Source organism: Eurytemora carolleeae, unplaced genomic scaffold, assembly GCF_000591075.1.
Source record: "Eurytemora carolleeae unplaced genomic scaffold, Eaff_2.0 scaffold21, whole genome shotgun sequence".
Taxonomy (NCBI): Eukaryota; Metazoa; Arthropoda; class Copepoda; order Calanoida; family Temoridae; genus Eurytemora; species Eurytemora carolleeae.
In genome coordinates, this window is record NW_019396207.1 from 144,175 (window position 1) to 167,612 (window position 23,438).

The 23,438-nt window shown below is 33.7% G+C and overlaps 1 protein-coding gene across 1 annotated transcript; it reads left to right on the plus strand.

Annotated features, from left to right (window-relative positions):
- Nucleotides 1-300: 300 nt before the first annotated feature.
- On the plus strand, nucleotides 301-19,358 carry LOC111698175 (patched domain-containing protein 3). The gene is made up of 22 exons (XM_023468434.1): nucleotides 301-355; nucleotides 1,142-1,177; nucleotides 1,281-1,353; nucleotides 2,674-2,808; nucleotides 4,294-4,365; nucleotides 5,305-5,442; nucleotides 6,567-6,689; nucleotides 6,805-7,162; nucleotides 7,521-7,632; nucleotides 7,993-8,054; nucleotides 13,178-13,250; nucleotides 13,833-13,892; nucleotides 15,114-15,236; nucleotides 16,161-16,205; nucleotides 16,394-16,438; nucleotides 16,499-16,537; nucleotides 17,124-17,181; nucleotides 17,390-17,463; nucleotides 17,769-17,810; nucleotides 18,101-18,145; nucleotides 18,884-18,998; nucleotides 19,217-19,358. The coding sequence occupies exons 2-21, from the start codon at nucleotides 1,161-1,163 to the stop codon at nucleotides 18,996-18,998; spliced, it is 1,809 nt and encodes a 602-aa protein (XP_023324202.1). The 5' UTR covers nucleotides 301-355; nucleotides 1,142-1,160; the 3' UTR covers nucleotides 19,217-19,358.
- The last annotated feature ends 4,080 nt before the right edge of the window (nucleotides 19,359-23,438 follow it).

Below are 23,438 nucleotides of genomic sequence, written 5' to 3' on the forward strand. Positions count from 1 at the left end.
GTAATGTAGCATGTGCCAGTTTATGTCCGTTTTATTGATCTTGATGTTAAAGTAATGTAACATGTGCCAATTTATGTCCGTTTTATTGATCTGGATGTATAAGTAATGTAGCATGTGCTAGTTTATGTCCGTTTTATTGATCTTGATGTATAAGTAATGTAGCATGTCTTGTTTTATAATGCCAAAGATTTTTTACTATTCTTATATTGTGAAATCAAATTTAATTTCAAGTTTTTATGTTATTAGCTTTACCTTTACAATTTACTTTCCAATATTTGGATACTTGGATACTTGTTTAGACTTTAGTTCCTTTATTCTAGGGTGGAATCAATCCTGATGATCCAAAGAATCCAAGGAAAATGTTATGAATTTATCATTTTTAGAATTTTGCGGATTTTTTCAGCTCATAATTTTGATGATTTTTAAAATTAAATACCATTTTTTCAAAGCTAAATGTTACAACAATTCAAAAAAATCTTAACACCCTTTTTTGACAAGTAAAAGAGGCAACTGGATATGCAATCTAAGCAAGAATCGTGGGTCGGGNATTTCATTTGCACCTTCAAATATGCGAATAAATGCGAAATAATTTTTCTGGAAACCCTACCTCCAGATCCATTGCCTCTTTTTCTTTATACATCTTTGAAAAAAAAGCAATTCACCTATTTAAAAAAATATATTTTTGACCCCCATGAAACCTGTTTTATCTGCCCCCAGTTCCTAGTGGAGATTAAAGATACGCCTTTGTACGGTGACGTGGTGTTCAGTCCGGATAAGAAGTCCATCCTAGCTTCAAGATTCTTTCTACAGAGTTCAAGGATAAGAGATGCCAAAGAAGATAGAACTCCAGGTAATAGAACTCCAGGTAATAGAACTCCAGGTAATAGAACTCCAGGTAATAGAACTCCAGATAATAGAACTCCAGGTAATAGAACTCCAGGTAATAGAACTCCAGGTAATAGAACTCCAGGTAATAGAACTCCAGGTAGTATATACTGCGCATCAATTAAAATAGTTTCTATTCAATATTGTTTTTAAAAAATCAATTTTTTCTTTGATAGCAGTTCAAGCAAAAACTACGTTCAAACGATAAAAATACATTTATAAATAAAATTTTGATAAATAATAAAATTATGTTTAGAGATAATAAAGAGGGCAAAATGATGGAGTACTTCAGGAACATCAAATATTTAGAAGGAATTGTCAAACTTTTAAAGTTTTGTTTTCTAAAAAACTGTTTGTTTTTATCCAATTCTATATTTAAAGATATTTGTCTATAGAGATGTTTTAGCTCCACTGATAAGTAATAAATTGAGTCAGCTTGTCATAATACTTGCTTTTACTGCATATTTGGTAAGTGTTAAAGGGACTGTAACCGCATTTTCAAGTGGCCCACCAGGTGGGCCACCATGCAAAAGAATAGACTGTATGATTTACAACGGTACCCATTTAAACTTCATGATCTTCATATGTTTTTTATCTCTAAAATTGTGTTCTAACTGCCAAACCTGTTATGAACCAGAAACGCTACCTATTAATGGAGAGTAAGTTTTGAAATTACGTTTGCGTAACTGCAGCCCCCTAATGTAAGCCATTTACTTCTATTTAGATTATATTTCATAAAGATCGTTAATTTTCACAAGTGACGCATATTTTCAAGAATTATCCAAGAAATGATGATGTAGATACTTTACTTCAAATTAGCAACTCACTGTTCACTTCAGATGAAAGTAGGTTTTAAAATCAGAAACCCCTGAGATTTTTACCGCTTTTGATAGTATATACAGACTATGTATAGAACTAGCAAGTAGATTTTTAAAATCAGTTCATTTCTTTATGTTTTGTAGTTTAGACTTAAGAAAGGCCTTTGATTCAAAGTTTGTCATGAGATTGTTAGGAAACCCGAAATATTTTCTCCTGAACTATTATCATCATATGATATACATGTGAATGTATAATTATCAGTGGTTTCTGTTTTTAAAGTCTATTTCACAACTAATATTTTCCGGGAGGACCTCTGTGTTATCATTTATGGCAAGCGTTAATTGTAGAGTCATCAAATTACGTTAACGATCTATTTTTTACTCCAAACTATTTTTTTATCAATTAAGTTAATAGGATAATTGGGCCTTTTCACAATCAACATCTTTACAAATATTTTGACTAAAACGAAAAAAAAATTACTTCTATGTCAAAAAAATATTATTAACAAATAACAACCTAAGTATAACAAATATATCCGGGAAAGTGAAATTACTTCAGAAATACCATTAAGACAAAGTTTACAATAAACAAGCACAATGATTCTTTTCAAAGACGTAATTTTGATTCATCCTTTATTCGCCAAGAAGCATTTCCTTTTAGTTTTAAACCTTACTCTGGGGAACAATTTGTTCATTGTTTCAGCTGCATAAATCCGCATATCGCCTTCAGTTTTACAGAGAAAAATTAAATGAAATCAGGCAAAGTTTTAAAGGCAGCAATTTTGTATCAGACATGTGACCATAAAAGAATGGTCAATTGAAATTATGTTTTCAATTCTGAATTTGGGACTAGCTGAAGTAAATAAGTTGATTTTTATTAATTTTATGGCAGTTAGTGCCAGTTCCATTGCTAAGCAGCGCTACTCGTAAGAACACATGTACTTTTATTACAGTTCTTTACATTGTACAGGCAGTTGCAGTTTACGGTATAACCCAGTTGACTGAAGGATTGGAGAGGAAAAAGTTGGTTGGGGATTTTTCCTATGCACTTCCCTTCTTCCAATCAGAAGACGACTTTTTTAGGGACAATCCATACAGACTTCAGGTAATAGGTTCCAGGTATTAGGACTTAAGGTAATAGGACTCCAGGCATTACGACTCCAGGTAATAGAACTCTAGATAATAGAACTCCAGGTAATAGAACTCCAGATAATAGAACTCCAAGTAATAGAACTCCAGGTAATAGAACTCCAGGTAGTAGAACTCCAGGTAGTAGAGACTCCAGGTGATAGGACTCCAGGTAATAGGACTCCAGGTAATAGGAACTCCAGGTAATAGAACTCCAGGTAATAGGACTCCAGGTGATAGGACTCCAGGTAATAGGACTCCAGGTAATAGGACTCCAGGTAACAGAACTCCAGGTAATAGAACTCCAGGTAATAGAACTCTAGGCATTAGAACTCCAGATAATAGAACTCTAGGCATTAGAACTCCAGATAATAGAAATCCAGGCAATTATAGGACTCCAGTTAATAGTAATCCAGGCATTTATAGGACTCCAGGTAATGTAAATCGAGGCATTAGGACTCCAGGTAATAGAATTCTAGGTATTAGGATTCCAGGTAATAGAACTCCGGGTAATTGAACTCCAGGTAATTGAACTCTATGCATTAGAACTCCAGGTAATAGAACTCCAGGTAATAGAACTCTATGCATTAGAACTCCAGGTAATAGAAATCCAGGCATTTATAGGACTCCAGGTAATAGTAATCCAGGCATATATAGGACTCCAGGTAATGTAAATCGAGGCATTAGGACTCCAGGTAATAGAACTCTAGGTATTAGGACTCCAGGTAATAGAACTCCAGGTAATTGAACTCCAGGTAATAGAACTCCAGGTAATAGAACTCCAGATAATAGAACTCCAAGTAATCCAGGTAATAGAATTCCAGGTAATAGAACTCCAGGTAATAGAAATCCAGGTAATAGAACTCCAGGTAATAGAACTCCAGGTAATAGAAAACCAGGTAATAGAACTCCAGGTAATAAAACTCTAGGCATTAGAACTCCAGGTAATAGAACTCCAGGTAATAAACTCTAGGCATTAGAACTCCAGGTAATAGTAATCCAGACATTTATGGGACTCCAGGTAATGTAAATAGAGGCATTAGGACTCCAGGTAATAGAACTCCAGGTAATAGAACTCCATTTAATAAAACTCCAGGCATTAGGACTCCAGTTAATTTAACTCCAGGCATTAGGACTCCAGGTAGTTGGAAACAAATTCATAATATTTCCTAATTTTGTTGCCATGTAATATGTATGTTCTGTTAATTATCAAAATTAACAAATTTTTTTAATTCAAAAAGAAACTTCGCCGTTGATTTAAACTTCTTTGTCCTAAGAAAAAATGATTTTGGCGTTCTTGTCGACTTCTGTTTCAGATAAAATGAAAAATCCTTATCCTCTGAACTATATAATATTCTTTAAATAAGATGCTTTTAATGTAAAAAGTTTAATATTAATTTAATATTTATATATGTAAAGAAAATAATTTCGATAATTGTTTTCAGTTTAAACTAATTTTCAGATTGTTGTTCATGAAACCTTGGATTATTCGAACAAAACTGTTCAAGGTCAAGTTCTGAACATGATACACCAGGTGAAGGCTGGGGTACAGTGTGCAGGGTAGTGGATAGGGTACACTGTACAGTGTACATGATGCAGGGTACAGGATAGGGTACACCGTACATGAGGAGGGTATTGGATGGGGTACAAGATGCATTTACAGGATGGGGTGCAGTATGCATGGTGCAGGATGCAGGGTAAAGGACGTTTGGTACAGCGCGATGCAGGGTACAGTACGCTTGGTACAGGACGTTTGGTACAGGATGTATGGTACAGGATGCAGGATGCAGCAGGGTACAGGTTGCAGGATGCAGGGTACAGTACGCTTGGTACAGGACGTTTGGTACAGGATGTATGGTACAGGATGCAGGATGCAGGATGCGGCAGGGTACAGGATGTAGGGTATAGTACGCTTGGTACATGACGTTTTGCACAGGATTTATGGTACAGGATGGGGTACATGATGGGGTACAGGATGCAATGCAGAGCAGAGGACGCAGGGTACAGTATTCAGGGTACAGGATGCAGGGTACAGGATTCAGGGTACGGGATGCAGGATGCAGGATACGGGGTACAGGATTCATGATGCAGGGTAAAGGATGCGTGGCAAATGATCTTGGTTCAGACTTGTATCCGACCCTGACTTTCGACGAAGAAATGAAGATCGTGGGTGGGAGTAGGTTTAAAGATAATGTCTCCTGGGAGTAACATCTCTTATTTCATTAGATGTAAAGATAAAAGTATATTCTACAGTCTAATATCTTTTACGTTATTGAGAGAGTTTTTTTTGTAGACAATATTTTCTTCATTGAATATGTCGGGCACATATGGGGGCATCAAGAAGTAAAATAGAATTTCCCTCCTCCCTTCCCCTTAAGTTGCTCTTATTTTTGAATCAAATTAGATGAAATCTCAATTGTCTAAAAGTTGAAGTAAACAATGTAGATCAAATGAAGATCTCAAGTTAATTCAGCTCGAAGACTCCGGGGTTATATCAAACATGACTGCTTTCCGTCAATCTTGGCTTCACGAGTTCTTGGCAGTTGTTGAGAAGAATTTTCTTCTGATTGATGTATCAACTCCTCAAACCTTCGTGGAAAATCTTTTCAAGGAATAAAACAAGTTTTTCTCAGTTTTCATAGAGAGCGTCCCATTTCATATTGTATTTTCTCCAAGATTTAAAGTTGAAATACGCACATTATTCTCGATAAACCTGATGTTTTCTGCGTTTTTTATATTAGGCTTGTACAATTTTTTCAAATGATTCATTTTTTTTAAATTTTATTGAACGTCCCGAAAATCGCATTTTAGATCCGATCCGAAATGATTCCTCCCTAGTTTATTCAGTAGTGGAAGGTAATTTCCCCAAAACTTCTCAATTTCCCCAGTCATAACTTTCCAAACCAATAATTTCCCCAATAGCAACTTCCCCAACAACAATTTCCCCATGCAGTAAAACTTTCTAAAATAATGAATAGTTTTTAGAAAATATTGAAATAATCTTTAATTAAATCGACAAAATGTTTGGGTTATATTAACATTTTTGAAACTTTACAAAAATACAAAGATATCTTTAGATCTTTTTGGGTTACATAGAATTTTAAATATCTGTCACTTGATAGATTATATTCATACTTGTTGGGATCACGAAAAATATTTTTTCTTCTTTATTGACAGCGATTTAGTGCTAAAATAATGACGCCAAATAACTATGTTGTAAATTTCAAACATGAAAATTTGCAAATATGTGCATTTTAGATGTATGAAATGATTAATTCACTAGAATAATCGTACATTCGAAAATACTTAATGTGTTTTACTGCATGGTGAAATTAACTTGGAGAAGTTGTGACTGGGAAATTACCTATCACATCTTTAGTTGGTCTTAGATAAATTAGATCACCATTCAACTATTCAAAAGTGATAAAAATCACTATGTTCTGACAATTAATAAAAATGCGCCCTTCTCATGTGGTATAACACTGACTCATAAGTATTACTCCAGATTAGGGTCCGGCGAAAAGAAGAAATCGCGAGAAACCCAAATTTTCGTCGAAAATTTCGAATTTCATTTGCACCTTCAAATATGCGAATAAATGCGAAATAATTTTTCTGGAAACCCTACCTCCAGATCCATTGCCTCTTTTTCTTTATACATCTTTGAAAAAAAAGCAATTCACCTATTTAAAAAAATATATTTTTGACCCCCATGAAACCTGTTTTATCTGCCCCCAGTTCCTAGTGGAGATTAAAGATACGCCTTTGTACGGTGACGTGGTGTTCAGTCCGGATAAGAAGTCCATCCTAGCTTCAAGATTCTTTCTACAGAGTTCAAGGATAAGAGATGCCAAAGAAGATGTAAGGATCGTTCCCCTCCCCCCCCCCACTTCCCTTCCTTCACTTTTACAGTTTTTAATAATAAAATATTATATTTATGAAACTTCTTTAAAGTGCAATAAAAAAATTCTTCTAGGTACATTTCCTGAAAACTGTGCGGGAAATTGTGGACTCGGCACCATTTAACGTAACCATCTTCCATCCTTTCTTCCAGTACTTTGATCAATTCAGTCTCGTCCTCCCAACAACCATCAGCTGTATCGTCTCCTGCTGCATCTGTATGTCCGTCATCACCTTCTTTTTCATCCCGAACAAGATCTGTGTGATCTGGGTGACCTTCACTGTCATCTCTGTAGAGATTGGTGTGGTTGGGTTCATGGCCCTGGCCGGGATCAACCTGGATGTGATCAGCATGATTGTGTTGATTATGGGAATTGGTTTCTCCGTGGATTTCTCGGCGCACATATCCTACCATTATCTCAGTGCAGGCGAAGGTATTAATGTATTATCTAATTTAATTTTTAATGCATGGTAAAACTAAGAAGAGGAGTAGAGAAACGGAGAAGGAGACTGTCAAAAAGAGTAGCAAAAACAGAATATTAAAAATTTAAATTCTAATCGTAAATATTAAGAGCAATAATGTTTTTTTAAAGATTTAAACTTAAGATTGCCTTTTTTTAATATTTAAACACATGGTTAAAATACTATTTCAAGCTGAAGATTTATCTACAATGTTTTGAAAATTGGTTCCCATTTTCTCTCGCTATAACCCAATCAATCATACCATGGAATTCACTTCGGAGTTTAGCTGGCATCAGGAGTATTCCTGAATAATGAATAAACCTCCTGTAGGGTTGTCTCCGGAGACGAAATTAAAGCACTGCCTGCATGCCCTGGGTCCTGCTATCATCAGAGGAGGTTCAACCACACTCCTAGGAGTAGTTGGTCTCATCTTTCATCCCAGGTAATCATTTTCAAATTTTTTTCTAAATTTGCATTATGATTTTCATGTATAAAGCTGCTGTATAGAAGCCGCATTCCGCTTCTTCACTCGAAAAATAACTTAAAAATTCTGTAATTCTTCCAAAAGATTGAATAATTGTAAACATCGTTCAATAGCAAATATTTTTAATTTCTCTGTGGTCTCGGGGGGGGGGGGGTCGATGCTTTTGATGATCCATCTAAACCTAATCTGAACTCGATTTACATTCCTTAATCCCCAAAAGAAAATTTTCTTGCGACTAGTTACTTTAAATGTTCCAACTTTTTCGCTGATTTTATCGATTTATATTTTAAGATTAAAATTAATTGATCTTATTTTCAGCTACATCACGATTACATTTTCTCGGATGATTTTCATGATTATTATCCTTGGCATGCTTCATGGTCTTCTGCTCCTACCCGTTCTTCTTGGTATTTTCGGACCCGGGTTCTGTTCAAACGTAAAGAACTCTCAAACGTAAGTAATGAACAATGAATAAACTATTAAAACACCCCCTCCCTACTTCGGGTAGAAATATGTATCCTTAACTATTAGCTGCAAGCTGATTCAGGATTTCTTGATAATTTAATAATAAATCTAATTTAATAATAATTTTGTATAGCTCATATTTCTCCTAATATTTAGTCTCAAATTATTTAAGTTCAAGGGAATTTTGAAAAAAGGTCAATTTTTTGATCCAACTTCTTTTGATAAACTTGATATATGCAAAAACATTTTATATGAACAGTATAACTCACGACATTCGATAGATTACGATTGAGAATATTGATTTCCAAATCCACCAGTCTAGAACCACCGGCGAGTAAACACATGATTATGTGCTAAGACCGTGTTCCTTCTGCCGGGGTTTCAACCAATCATAGCTCCTTTCTAATTTCTCTTAGCCAATAGAAATTCGCCAGAGCTTACACACGCGTAGAATTCTCTGACACACACTCCAACCTGTCAAACAAACTTCTATACTTATCAGCTGATAGGATTCTCTTCAACCCGGCTAATTATACATACCAGTCAGCAGCTGTTTGGTTTATTTCTTTGCTACTACTTGCAACTTTAAAATGACCAAAAAAGAAGATGAAATCCTGAAACTTTGCAGTAGTATTAAATCTGATACTGAAGATCTTCGTGAAAAGTTTGACGCACTGAAGCAGTCGGTTGAATCTAATACCTCGAAACTTGCGATTCATGAAGATAAATTATCGTCCATCGAAATGAAGTTAAACCACCTTGAACAGCATTCCAGAAACTTTAGTCTAAGGATTTTTGGTCTCAAGCTTGACCAGGAAACCTCCCGCCATTCCAACTCTACTGCTAAGGTTGTATATGAATCCGTACTCACTCCCATCCTGATGAAAGCCGTCGAGAGTGGTACCTTGCCCTCCATCCCCCCCCCTGCATCGACTTATTGAGCAATGCCATATTCTGAAGACCTCTAAATCCAAAGATTCCACTCCTGTTATCTGTCGATTTCAGGTTAGAATGATTCGTGATCTAGTTTTTACTCATAAGAAAACTGTTCTCTCTGATCCTCAGAACAAGCTTGAACATATCTCCATAGTGGAAGATCTCACCTCTCTAAATTACAAGAAGCTTCAAGGTCTGAGAAAGGATAATATTCAAGCATGGAGTCTAGGTGGAAATATCTTCTACCTCGACAAGAAAGGAGTTAAGAAGCAAGCTTAACCTTTACTGTTCCAATTCATCCAGCCCCTGTTCAGATTCATCCAGCCCCTGTTCCGATTCATCCAGCCACTGTTCCGATTCATCCAGCCCCTGTGCTAATCCATCCAGCCCCTGTCCCGATTCATCCAGCCTTTGTCTACCTCATCCAGCCCTAGTTTCATCTCATCCAGCTTTGTTTCCGATGAGTTATCCTTGTTCCAGTGTTCCATTGCTCCGGTGTTCCAGTGCTCCGGTGTTACAGTGCTCCAGTGTTCCAGTGCTCCAGTGTTCCAGTGCTCCAGTCCTCCGGTGTTCCAGTGCTGCGATGTCTTGGGTGTTAGTTTCTTTGTTCCAGCTCATGGTTCTGAGTTATGTGTTTCCTGTTCAGTCAGGAGTCAGGTTTCCCTAATGAGCTATTTATAGCTCCTGTTCCGGTATGTGTTTTACTGATTCTATCTATCTCTGAAATATTTTTCTCTTTTATAATCCTTTAAAGAGAATTAATGTATTTGTTTTTATTTTTGGTTGTATCCTGTGCAGTCACCTTTCTAAACTAACTTTTTATGATTTCAGATTTGTTTGGGTTTCTGGCTGTTAAGGGATTTGGGGTTCATGAGAGAGGTCTGGTTCGGCTTCACAGATTATATGCTAGCCATGGTTCCTGAACTGATTGCATCTAACGGGCTGTTAAACGAGGATAAAAAGCTTGATTTCACATATAATTATTCTCTCTTTTTAGAAAATAGTGTTGATAATTTTAATTTTATTGAAAATCCTTTACTGTCGAATAAATTGTCAAGCAATTATTACAATGAATCTTCCTTTAGTGACTGTTTTAAAAACTTTAAATCACCACTTGTTTTGAATTTAAATATCCAATACTTATTGAGTAAATTCGAAAAGTTTACAAGCTTGCTTTCTATTCTTTCTGAAAAGGGGATAATTTTTGATATAATCTCTCTGCAGGAAATTTCCTACATTAATGATGTTTCTCTGGTAAATATTCCTGGTTACCATCCTCTTGTATTTAAATCTAGAACCACCTGCAAGGGGGGTGGTGTCGGGTTTTACATTCGTAATAACCTGAAGTTTAAAGTATTACTTGATTTCTCTCCATTTCATGAGCGTATTATTGAATCCCTGAGTATTGAAGTTGATTTTCCTACTGGCAAATTAATATTTGTATCTCTGTATAGACCACCTGGGAACCATCCTTTTTTATCTAATACTGAGCTATCTAAATCCTTCCTTGAATCTTTCTCAGGCCTTTTAAGTTCTTTATCAGAGAAAGATTGTTATATTATGACGGATTCTAACATAGACCTTCTCTCAATTGCCAACTCTAATTTAAGCCTTGAATATATCGAGCTGCTCTTATCCTATGGATTTATCAACCTAATTACTAAAGCTACTAGACTCGCATCTTATTCATCTACTCTTATTGATCATATTATTACCAACAAAAAATGTTCTAGCTATAAGTCAGGTGTTATCGTTAATGATTTATCAGATCATCTTCTCACATTTACTTGTCTTGATTTCAAGAAATTAAAAAAAAATGCACCTTTAAAAAAGGCTTTTAGAAATTTTTCCGATGCTGCGATTGAATCTTTTAAGAGTGATTTATCTAATCTACCCTGGGAGAATGTTTACTCATGCTCTGATACTGACATTGCTTTTTTAAACTTCTGGGATGATTGGTCTACGCTCTTTAATCTTCATTTTCCTGTCAAATATGTTGCGCTGAATAAAAATTATCACAAGTTAAATGATTTCATGAGCAGTGGATTACTTGTATCCAGGAAAATGAAGCTTGAACTTTATCATAGATTTCTAATTTCTAGAAATCATGAAGATGAGTCTAAATACAAAAATTATAGAAACCTTTACAATAAAGTGTTGAAATCTGCGAAGAAAATGTATTTTGAAAGTAAGCTTGAGTCAAACAAAAATGATCCCAAAAAGCTATGGGCAACTTTAAATGAGATTTTAAATAGATCCTCGTCTAAATCCAGTATTGATAAGGTCTCTGTAAATGGTAAATCAATCGATGATGCTCAAAACATGGCTAATGAATTTAACTCTTTTTTCTCAGAAATTGCTGAGAATATTTTAAAGGATATTCCTGAATCGACCGCTAAACCTGAAGATTATCTTACTGATTCTGGATTAAATTTTGAGCTTGGACAGGTTGACCCCTCTGAAATTATTGAAATTGTCAAGTCATTAAAAAGTAAATCAAGTCTTGATATTGATGGTTTGAACTCGAAACTTTTAAAAAGCGTAATAACTGAAATTGCTGCACCTCTCTCATTCATTTTCAACTTATCTTTCGATCTTGGTCAGGTCCCTGAGAGTTTTAAAGTATCAAGAACTTGTCCGGTTTTTAAATCTGGAAATCCCGAGGAATTAACTAACTATAGGCCTATATCATGCCTCCCCGTCTTGTCAAAGATTATTGAAAAGATTGTCTTTAAACGTCTTTACAGTTTCTTAGCAAATAATAAACTCTTATACAGAATGCAGTTTGGATTTCAACCCGGTAAATCTACATTTCAACCAATTCTAAAAAAATTTTGTTAACACTGAACTTCAAAAACTAGGTATGTGGTTAAGAGCCAACAAGATTTGTGTCAATACTTCTAAAACTAAAGTTATGGTTTTTCATCCAAAGCAAACCTCCATTCCTGATTTTCAATTTCATTTTAATAATAATGACATCAACTCAAGTCCTGATTTAACCAGAATTTTTCCTATTGAACGTATTTCAAAGATGTCCAAAGTACCAGCTTTTAAAATGCTCGACAATTATTTTGATGAGAATCTAAGTTTTGATTATCACATCAAACAAACTCGTAACAAGGTTTCTAAATCTATTTTTTACTTAAATAGAGCAAAGAATATTCTTACTGTTAAAGCCTTAAAGTCATTATACTTCGCGCTCATCCATCCTCATATTCTGTATTGCCTGCCTATTTATAGCTGCTCTAGTAAATCAAACATTAACTCACAATACTTGCTTCAGAAAAAATGCGTACGCATAATTTCTAAAGCCTCATATAATTCCCACTCTCAACCTTTATTTTCATCATTAGATATTCTGCCTCTTCCTGACCTAATAATTCAACAGCAATTATTAATTATGCATTCTATAGATCAGAAATATTCTACTGTTAACTACGATGGGTTTTTTATAAAAAATTCAGCATTAACGGATCACCCTTATCCTCTAAGAAATGGTGATGATTTTTTTCTACCAAGGGTCCGAAATGATTTTTTAAAAAAGTTTCCTTTTTTCAGCTTTCCTTTGTTATGGAATAATTTTGATCCTAATATTAAACAAATTGAGAGCAAGATTGGGTTTAAATTAAGTGTCAAAAAATTCTTGCTTGATAAATATTTAGACTTCAGATGTGATAAACTTTATTGTTTCAGTTGCTCAAATACTTAATTAATTCTCAATTATAGCTTTGTTTCTCGCTTGACAGCCTGTGGATCTTTTCAGCCAGGAATCATATCTTTTATTTCAAATGCTAATTTTTAGCCACCAGACTTCTTCAAGGAACCCTCACCTTTCTCTGCCAGGAACTCCAACTTTTCTAAATCTAATTTTTGTAAAACTTTTCAAGTTAAATTTTTTGATTAAAGACTGATTGTTCGGGAGACCGACTGAAAACAGTTTCGGCTAGTTCCGTCTCCCTGCCATAAACTGTAATCTCAACTAATGTTAATTATAAATATCCATTTTAACATGTATAATTTATGGCTAAATATATAATTTGATTTGATTTGATTTGATTTTCTCGGATGATTTTCATGATTATTATCCTTGGCATGCTTCATGGTCTTCTGCTCCTACCCGTTCTTCTTGGTATTTTCGGACCCGGGTTCTGTTCAAACGTAAAGAACTCTCAAACGTAAGTAATGAACAATGAATAAACTATTAAAACACCCCCTCCCTACTTCGGGTAGAAATATGTATCCTTAACTATTAGCTGCAAGCTGATTCAGGATTTCTTGATAATTTAATAATAAATCTAATTTAATAATAATTTTGTATAGCTCATATTTCTCCTAATATTTAGTCTCAAATTATTTAAGTTCAAGGGAATTTTGAAAAAAGGTCAATTTTTTGATCCAACTTCTTTTGATAAACTTGATATATGCAAAAACATTTTATATGAACAGTATAACTCACGACATTCGATAGATTACGATTGAGAATATTGATTTCCAAATCCACCATGACAAATTTTCCTTTAAAGAATGTCTAAAAAGGTGAAGATCGGGCTGAAAACCTTGCAAAGAAAGATTTATTTGAGACAAATGTTTGTAGACTTTTAAGTCAATAGATGATTTTTGAAGCTTGTCAATTTCTATGTTTGTTGGAGCTCCCTTGAAGAATCCTGGTAGTTAGAGTAGATCAATGAATGGTTTCCTATGAAGTTAAACATCTATTTATTGTGATACCTTCATGACTATAATCAATATACTCGTAGAGATCCAGGTTTACTCTCTCCAACAAACCTCTCCGAAACCTTCACTTATCAGTCTAATAGGTAAAATTGGTATAATTAAAGGGACTGTACTTGTATTTTCAAGAAATCTACCAATTAAAAAAAACGGTTCCCTATTATTAATTTGATAAATATTCTAGAAGATATCGTCGTTTTTTCTAGCTTCATGTATTCAATTCTAATCGTTTATCCCCTATTTGAATTGGCCATGGAGATTCACTTAATTTACGACTACAGTTCCTTTAACTAGTTAGCAGTAAGGTCGGTGGCATTTAAAGCATCTACTTATCTCGAGGTATTGACATTTTGATAAGAAGTGTTTTCTACTGAATCAATTCTGAATGAAACGGTCACAAAATCTATATTAAGATCTTGCCATTTGTGAACTTATAGTCGTTTTTCTGAAGCTATTTTCAATACGTTTAAATCTATACCTTATACAATTTACCCTTACAATTATTATTATAATTATTCATTACATTTACATAAACATATTCATTACAAAATATATAAAATCTGCAAAACTTTCCATTTAAAGAAAAATACATAGGGGATTTGTTTACTTTCTGTGTATAGTCATAATTCATATAAGTATGATAAATATTAATCTCATTTAAAAATTAAGTGAAACCATTGAGAAAAGTGTTTTAAGTCTTAGTCTTAAATGTCTTTTTTTTTTCTTTTTAAGCCATGTTCTTAAGGCCAAATAAAACATTTTATAAGCCGTACTACATTATTAAAGAATATTTAATTTTGCTCCGAAATGTGTTTTCATGCTTTCATTTTTTATATCCAATCCAAAATCTCAACCAATTGGAATTAATACAAGTACATCCATTAAACATGATTTTTCTCAAAAATATCTCGATGAAAAAAAGTTGAGATAATCACATTTATCAATGATATAACTTAAACTTACAAACTTCACCAATTTTTACTCCGTGGTATTTGAAAAGTCTTGATGTTGTTGAGCGCACTGTGATCTAGCTGTAATGTAAGATCTTTCTGAGACAAATCTTTAAGCTCTAAGGAACTTTTGTTTGCAGAGTATTATTAATCTTTCACCCTTGATTTAAGTATATAAAGGATAAATGCTTGATCCTCCAATTAAAGTTATCCCTGCAGGTTATGACAACCATGGGATATCGAAGAGGAATTTAATTAATCCGCCAAGTCTGCATAAGATTGTCTGATACATCTCAGTGGTAGACATCGACTAAGCATTACCTCATTAAAATTGCTGATTAATCCCATTTTTTTAAGAGCACGTAGTGGATCTCTGCGAAAACTGGTTTTGACGGAGAATGCCCTTGAACGGGTTCGACAAATCTCCGTTCAGAGACAAGATCTTAGTTTTACTTCTCCAGAAACCATCAATTCTCTAGAGTAGGATATTTTATTAATTTTATAAAAAGGTCTCTGTTTTTTTCCAAGTTTGTATAATAAGATGCGCTCCAATGTACGGGAAATGTCGTCATTTAAACATAGATAGATAAAATCCTCGTATTACATCACTGATTATAGAGCTGAGAGTGACGTCATACTCATATGCGACATCATTTTCTGTACATTGTAGCGCATCGAGAGTAAGCAACCTTATAATACAACCTAGATTTGTTCTGTGCCTGCTGAATATCTAAATTCATTTTTTCAAAATTGAGAAAATGAAGGACAAACAATTGAATTTTGTTAACATAGAATACCGTTTTTTTGTATCTCATGCTGTTGTTTTAAGCGAATTAGCGAATTTGATTCACTTCTAAAAGAGGTGTGTATCATCACATGATTTGGTACGGAAGCAATTTTGAAAAAAGTATGAAGCTATTTAACCACTATACATTTCTGCCGGGTTTCATCTCACTGAATCAAAGAAAGTATGGAAAAAAGATATTTTTGTTATCATAACATTAGAAATTCTTAATGTTTTTTTTTCAAATTCAAAACAAACAATTTAGAAAAAATACAAGACGCAATAATTTATTTATAGATTTCTAAAATGGAAAATATATAGAAATTACTAAAGAACTTATATTCAGGGCATCATAATGATAACATTTGTTTTTTATGAAAACTTTGCAGAGCAGGTGATTATTTTACTCAATTGTCCCAAGGGACTCCTTAACGTCCCTCTGTTGGGGAAATTTTAGGTCGGTAATGTTTGTCAAAAGGCGGTAAAATTGACTAATTTATAGATTTATATAAAGATATTACAGCACTCAAGTATTTCGAGTAGACCTTGATATTTTTTTTATGCCTTAAATTCTTTTTTTCTCTAAATTCAGATTTTTTTTTACTTTCCCTTTTGTTTAGGTCTGACCAGAGTGATTGGTCGCAGTTAGAAACACCAAACTACAGGTTTAATGTTTTAAAGTAATTGTTAATTTTTTTCGTAAACCATTTTTGATGTGGCGAAAAATTCATGTTTCACTTATCGAACATTTTGCTGTTCATAATATTGTAAACCTGATAGATTTGGCGGAAAAAGTTGATTAATTTAGTTAATTGGATTTAACATAATTGCATAGCTATTTTTATTTAATCAGAAACCTTCGTGGGTATACTCCTCCTCAAAACTCTCCAGATTCCAGGTAAACGAAAACGATGTCAAGAAATGTCGTCTTCTTTAAAAAAAAAAAATTTATTTTAAGAAATGATTCTCTGGCTCGGGATCTTGATTTCAGACCTAGGTAAAACAAATTGAATTTCCATTATTTATGTTTTAGCGTAAGTGACCCTCCAATAAGAGACGGTCATTTCCGATTCACAACCCTAATTACCTAATAATCAATTTTCAAATAAAAACCATTGGATAACTCAAAACTTTTTTGATCAGAACTAGCTTTCAAGTGTACTGTTGTGAAGGTATATGTCAGTCTGTAAATGTAGGATTACTAAAAATTACGTCTTAACCAAGGTTATAATGCAAGGAAAGTTAATTGTAGTTGTGATACTCTGCGTACATATTGAAACCGGTTCTCTCTGGGCGGAATTTGTAAACAAGAATAGATGCATCAGTGATGTTCGTTTAGTACTATCCGAGGAGGTTAAAAGCATCAAATTTTAATGATTTTGATAATTCACATAATAGTTTCCTATGACCAGAATATTTCATTGATTTTTTATGTGAAAGATGGATCCCATGTCAGGGTTCGACATCCGTCTTGTGTTTACATTACCGCCCAGAGACAGTACACTGCAGTACAAAAGATGCGTACACTTATGAAATAAATTTCCTTGCATTATAACCTTGGTCTTAACATTGCTTGTATTTAGATCTAATACTGATGGCCTAGTATTCGTTGATAAGCGGAACAACATTAGTCCTTCTAGAGTAAGTTTTTCTATCTGCATTAAACAGTTTGACAAAGGTTTTTCTCTAATATTTTGCGATTTTTGCGGCGTAATTCGCCAGTGGTACACAAACCAACGTCATGTTTATTTTTAACAGATAGATTGTAAATAAAAGAAAATAGCACAAGAGGAATCTGCAAGGAAGAAAGATAAATGTCGTCTTCCTATTTCTAAATATTTTTATTTAGTGTATTTCTGATATAGCAGATCCTCTACCCTACTACAAGTTTGCACATGTCAAGCGATCACCCTCTGTTAGAGAGTAAGCTTTTTGCTATCAAACTTGTAACATTTTTTAGGTTTTTTACATTGCATGGCTCATTTCTCTAAATTTTCAAAAAAAATATCACTTTTACTCACAAAAATGTGTTTCAAAAATTAAAGGGGGGAGGGCAAGGGCACCACTCCAATGATATTTTTATATTTATGAAATATTCTTCCTGAAGTGTTGTTAATATTAGGATCGTAGTTGCTCAATCTTTGCGCATTTTGGTTTGTTAGAAAACAAGGTGTAAAGTGTTTTCTCTTAGAATTTAAAGTGCAATAATTTACTTATTTACGTTTTAGTTCTCGCCACGAGCATATTCAGTCCGAAGATCAGAATTCTAGGTAAAAAGATGTTTTAAGTTGCCAAACCAAATGAGAAAAATACTATCGCCATTGAACTGGTTCGACGACATTATCTTGAAACTCCAGCTGTGCCTGGAGTTAACTCTAGCTGTGCCTGGAGTTAACTCCAGCTGTGCCTGGAGTTAACTCTAGCTGTGTTGGAGTTAACTCCAGCTGTGCCTGGAGTTTTCTCTTGAAAAGTCAACCCACTCAATTTTGAATGTTTTGCCTGACAAAAACATTTCAGCTTCTGTATTTTCTAATTAGTTAATTGGTTTGATTTTTTATAGAAAGGCAGATATTAGAGTACAAAGGAAATTCCCAGAAGGAATTAGGTAATTAGCTTTCCTCTTCGTTTTGAACTCTTAGGTAAATCCTTAATTTATATATGTCATATTTTCATTTAGTTTTATTTTTGACAGATTTATTTTGTCGCATCGCTCAAAAAAATGTTTGACAACCAAATTTTGGGGGGGGGGATCCTAATTTTTTTAGCCTATATCAACCCCCGGCCACCCATGAGTGTCCACAGCCCAATCGGGCCATTCGTTTGGCCGGCTATTGGTGACATATATGAATGTTTTGTTTTATTATATAGATTATTAATACATTAGATTTTTTTCCATTTTTTTTCGTTGCCGCATACAAGAAGTTTTTATGTGAAAGTTTTTCTTTAAAAAGTTAAGCATTATTTGCTAAATCCATGTTGATTGTTGCACAAGTTGACTGCCAGAATTGCTGCAGACACTCTTCTACTCTAGCCTAGGAATATCCTTTTTTTCTGGGTCTGATTTGTTTACTGTAAACATGATGTCGGGTTTAGTTTATATTTGGATTTTAATAAGAACTCTTCATTGTCAGTCAAAAAGTGGCGATCTGCCGGCAAAATTAAAGTAAAAGATGCCTGCTCTCTCTTCTCGGACTTCTTGCGCCCCTAATTTTTCCAGGGGCGGGGACAACCCTTTCTTACACCCCCCCCCCGTAGCCGCCTCTTGGTGGATACTAGCTTAACTCCTGATGTTAAAGTTAGTCGTGTTGAAAATATCAGATTGTAACTTAATAATTTTACCTAGATATTCTGATTGTCAAGATCTGGAAGACATGGATTCTACTTACTCTAGTAGTGAGGATGACACACTTGAGGTCCAGCCTCGTATAATCGAACAGCCTCAGACAATGGAACAGTAGGTACAAAGAGAATATTCCAAACCAGGACCAGTTTCTTTTCCCCAGTTAAATTTCAAGTTTTTAACCAAGAATTTTTAAATGTAAAGATTGAGGTTTAGTCCGATATTCCATTTTTTAAGAATTAAAATAATATTATCCAATATTTCAATCGCATCTTGGTCATTTTACGTAGCTATTTACTAATCAAGAATCATAAACAAAGATTATTTTTTGCTTAGGAGACGCCTGTTCAGATCTAACAAGTCGCCCAGATCTAAGCTTTAGTATGGCTCCGATATGAAATCAATTTTATATTGTTGATATATTATTTATATTTTATGAGATATTTTACTTTCGATTCAATAAACTTTACTTAAGAAATTTTCAGAATTTTTCACTGAGAAGTGTACCCTTTTTACCCTAATCTTTTTTATGTCCTGAGTCCGAATTTAATGAATTTTAGCCGCGTCTCAAATCCGCCAAAAACCGGTTTTAACCATTCTGCGCCAATGCATTTTTCGGAATGTATTATTTTTATAATAAATTTAAGCCGCGGCTCAAATTCTTTAAATTCGGCCTGTGGTTCAATAAACTAATTCAACGAATTAAAAGTTTTCTTCCAATGATCAACTTATTTTGCAGTTTTCAAGATTTTAATTAATATCTTGTTGATTCACAAGAAATGTAAGTAAATGCAGTAGTTTGACAGCATTAACATGATTTATTGACAAATATCTACGTTTCTTTATAAATTTGGCTCGTCAGTCTGTTCGTTTTTCTGTCTGTATTCAAAAACGGTTGAACCGATCGGGCTTAAATATTTTATGCTTACTCGCATTTTTGCGATTTTTGGATCACATTATTTGTGTTACTTGTTTATCATTAGAATAAGACTTTATGATTTGTTTCTTGTAGAAGTTGATCCCTAACCTCTACAATACAACCCCGCCCACTCAACCCTTCATGTACCATCACTTGCATTAGACTAAAGATATTTTAAACAAAAAGAGTAATTGTTAAAATTTGTTCAACAGAGATGGAAATTTGTGAAGGAGAGAGAAGTAATTAGGACTTAAACTAATTTGGAATTTAAGTAATCTCAGTACAAAATTAAAATTTGTTAAAGCACCATGATAGTGATCCAAGGGAACCTGCTCATACGATCTAGAAGAAACTGACCTATGGGTTTCCGACCTAAAATTGTAATATATCTTGGGGTTAGGTTAGGTGAAGACATTCATATATATGTTGTGCATAGCCGGCTAAACGGCTGGACCGATTGGGCTGAAATTGTTTGTGGACACTCATGGGTGATCAAGAATGTTATAGGCTAAAACAAATCTAAATTTTTTTGTTCAAAGCTAAAAAAATCGATTTTTTTTCGTTCCTTTTTTCCACGGGCAACGCCGGGCCCTTTTTCTTACATGTTACAATGAGCGACTTGACTTTGCTTGGTTGTTAATGTTCCGTGTTGTAAACCCCACCCATCAATCAATTAATCATGTTTTTACTAAGCTAATTACTCTCTGTTAAACATAGTCGGGAGAATCTAGTGCAGTGTAAGGTGTTTATAGTAAATTCATTGAAAGTCCACTTCATAAAATTTAAATTATTGTCTGTCCAAAATATTTTTTTTGACAAAAAATTAATTAAAGAGCTGGGCAATCTGTCCCAGAATCGTCCATGGGTTTATCTATTCCAGTATAGTTTTCACCATCTTAACACTTGTTTGACTTAAAAAGTAATGAACTAAAAAAGTTTTTTCCTCTCGAATGTCGTCTTGTTCAAGATTTCAAATAATAGTTATTCGAGACATAATTTATTTCAGATGTGCTTCTTTAAGTCCTTTAAGCAAAATACAGAAATAAACATCGGCAAGTGTTAAAACATTACTTTTGATGTCTATAATTAAGTGTTGAAATGGTTAACAAACTTGGGGGGGGGGGATAAACTGATGCACGACACAAACCTTATTATTGCATTTTGATTAAAAATAATCTATCTCATGGTAATACCTATACTATAACCCCCCTTCCCATCCCACCCACCCACATCATCAATGAAAGATGATGTTAAAAGTTAGGTGATACAAACAGGTTTAGGAAGATTGATGAAAATCCTAAACTTGTTAAAAATGTTGAGAACTCCTAAAATTGTTTATTAATTAATAATTGGATGTTGGCAACGTTAAAGTCCCGCTGAGATTCAATTTGCAAAATGCTAACGGTTAAATAATATTTCTGGACTTTTTACCTCGTTCAGGGACCCATGAAAATTTTGTTCCACCCATGAACAATGTACAATTGTACATGTACAACATACATTATATCCTGTAAGTAACACAGTAGCTTTGAATATAAAGAATAAAAAACTTGTATTTTGACAAAGTAAAGCTAATTCGTATACCCCCTTCCCGTTTACCCCGCTTTACTGAACGGTTGAATCTTGAATTTTAAAAGAAAAAAGTTGTATGAAAAGTTAAATACCATCAAATTACCATGCCAAATTTTAAAAATTTGTTTAACCGCGTAAAAAGTGACATTTTGGTAATTTCGGTTAAGCATTCAAAGAAAACAACTCCTCGAATTTGGGTTCTTATAACAACAGAGGAGAATTCCTAAACGCATAAAACGTCACCATGAAATTTTTCTTTGATTTAAATAGAAATTCTCTTATTAATTAATACTCGTAAGACTATAATTTTGTATTCATATTGTATCCTAGTTTTGTCATGGAAATAGAGAGATTATACTTTTACTGCTCAAGATTTTTCCTCAGATTTAAAGCTCTGAAAGTAGTGCTTGCTCTTGGAGCGGAAATTGTTATCAAGGAATGCATGATAACAATGCTAAGATCTTATCTCCCCATCTAATCAGCTGGTTTAAATTCTATTGTACACTTTACTCTCTAATTTTAAACTTAGCCATTTTTCATTTGGCAATAATACAAACCAATTTTTCCTGGATTATTAGTTTTATTTTCTTCTATTTTGTTTCTTAAACTTGCACTGTACGAACTGTACACGGTGTTCCACAAAATATGAAAGCTGAGAGGCGACTGTGATCTTTGAAATAATCAGTGTCTTTAAAACAATAATTACAAATTCCCCTGGGGCCTGAACTGCAATTTCTAATATGTGGTTTGTCTTTTTTGTGCTTTCAGAATTACTGCAATAATAAGCATTTCGTTAAAATATCAATTTATTAATGGATTATCATTGACACGTGGATGTCGCTAATAATTTTAAAGATTTAAGACGATGTCTATGTTTGTCTCTTAATTTTCGTGTTTTTGTTGAACACCATGCACGCTAGTTTTATATTGAACGAAAAGTATTGGTACAACTAATTATTTACTTTTCCAAATTATAAATATATTGACAATTAACATATTTGAGATTTCTTCTTAATTACCCCGAGTCATTTCTCCTTTTTGATTTTGTCATTCTTTTATTATAAATGAGTTCAACGCTTGAAATTTTTTAAATTCAATATAAAATATAATAAGGTTCAATCACTTCATGAAGATGTCAATTTTATATCAAATTGTTGGTACCACTTTGCGACCCACTAGACCCTGACTCTTTTTGTTGACTTTAAATTTCCAAGGGTGAAAAAAGCAAACTTTTTTATATATAATGCATATTAAGAGCTCTATAGCTAAATTAAGTGTGTTTTAAACTATAAATTTTAATTTCATGTTAGTTTGAAATCTTGCATGCTTTCAAATACAACTTTTCTTCGGATGAACTTTAAAAAGGAAAAAAATGTTAAAATCTTTATACTATTTAATAGTCTAAAAACACGCTGCATGAATACAGGGTGTCCCACAAAACATGACAGATTTTGACAATTTTCGTCTTTTTCAATCCTTTATTTCTAAACAAAATTCTTTAGTAATGCAGTAGTTTGAAAGTACAAAAGACAGGCCACAGTCTAATGGATTATTTTTACAAGAATCAAATATAAGTTGATAAATGATGAATAAATGCCACAAATATTTTGTTCCAATATCAAATATAATCTTCCAAGGATCGTCTCGACTCTCAATTCCAACATCTTTTATAAAGTTTCGTTCGTATATATAGGGTGTCCATATCATATTTGATTATCTCCAAGCGTTAGCGCCAAAATACGCAAATAATACTTGAAAAGCCTAGTATATTCTGCATGCAAACCTTTATATTAGCAATATACAATTTTTTGAATGATTCGTTCTTTTTAGATTTTCTGATTAGTCCCGAAAATCGCGATTTAAAGCTTCAACACGATCCAATACCATATGGGACACACTAACCTTTTCTCCTGGGACATCCCGTATAGAGTAGGTACACTCCTACACCATCAAATAATCCTTAATTTGTTCATTAGCAAACCCTTGATAAGTTTTTGTTATAAAAACATTAGATTGTATCCCCGTTGACCCGGGGTAAAAAACCGACTAATGATGGGATAAAAAGTG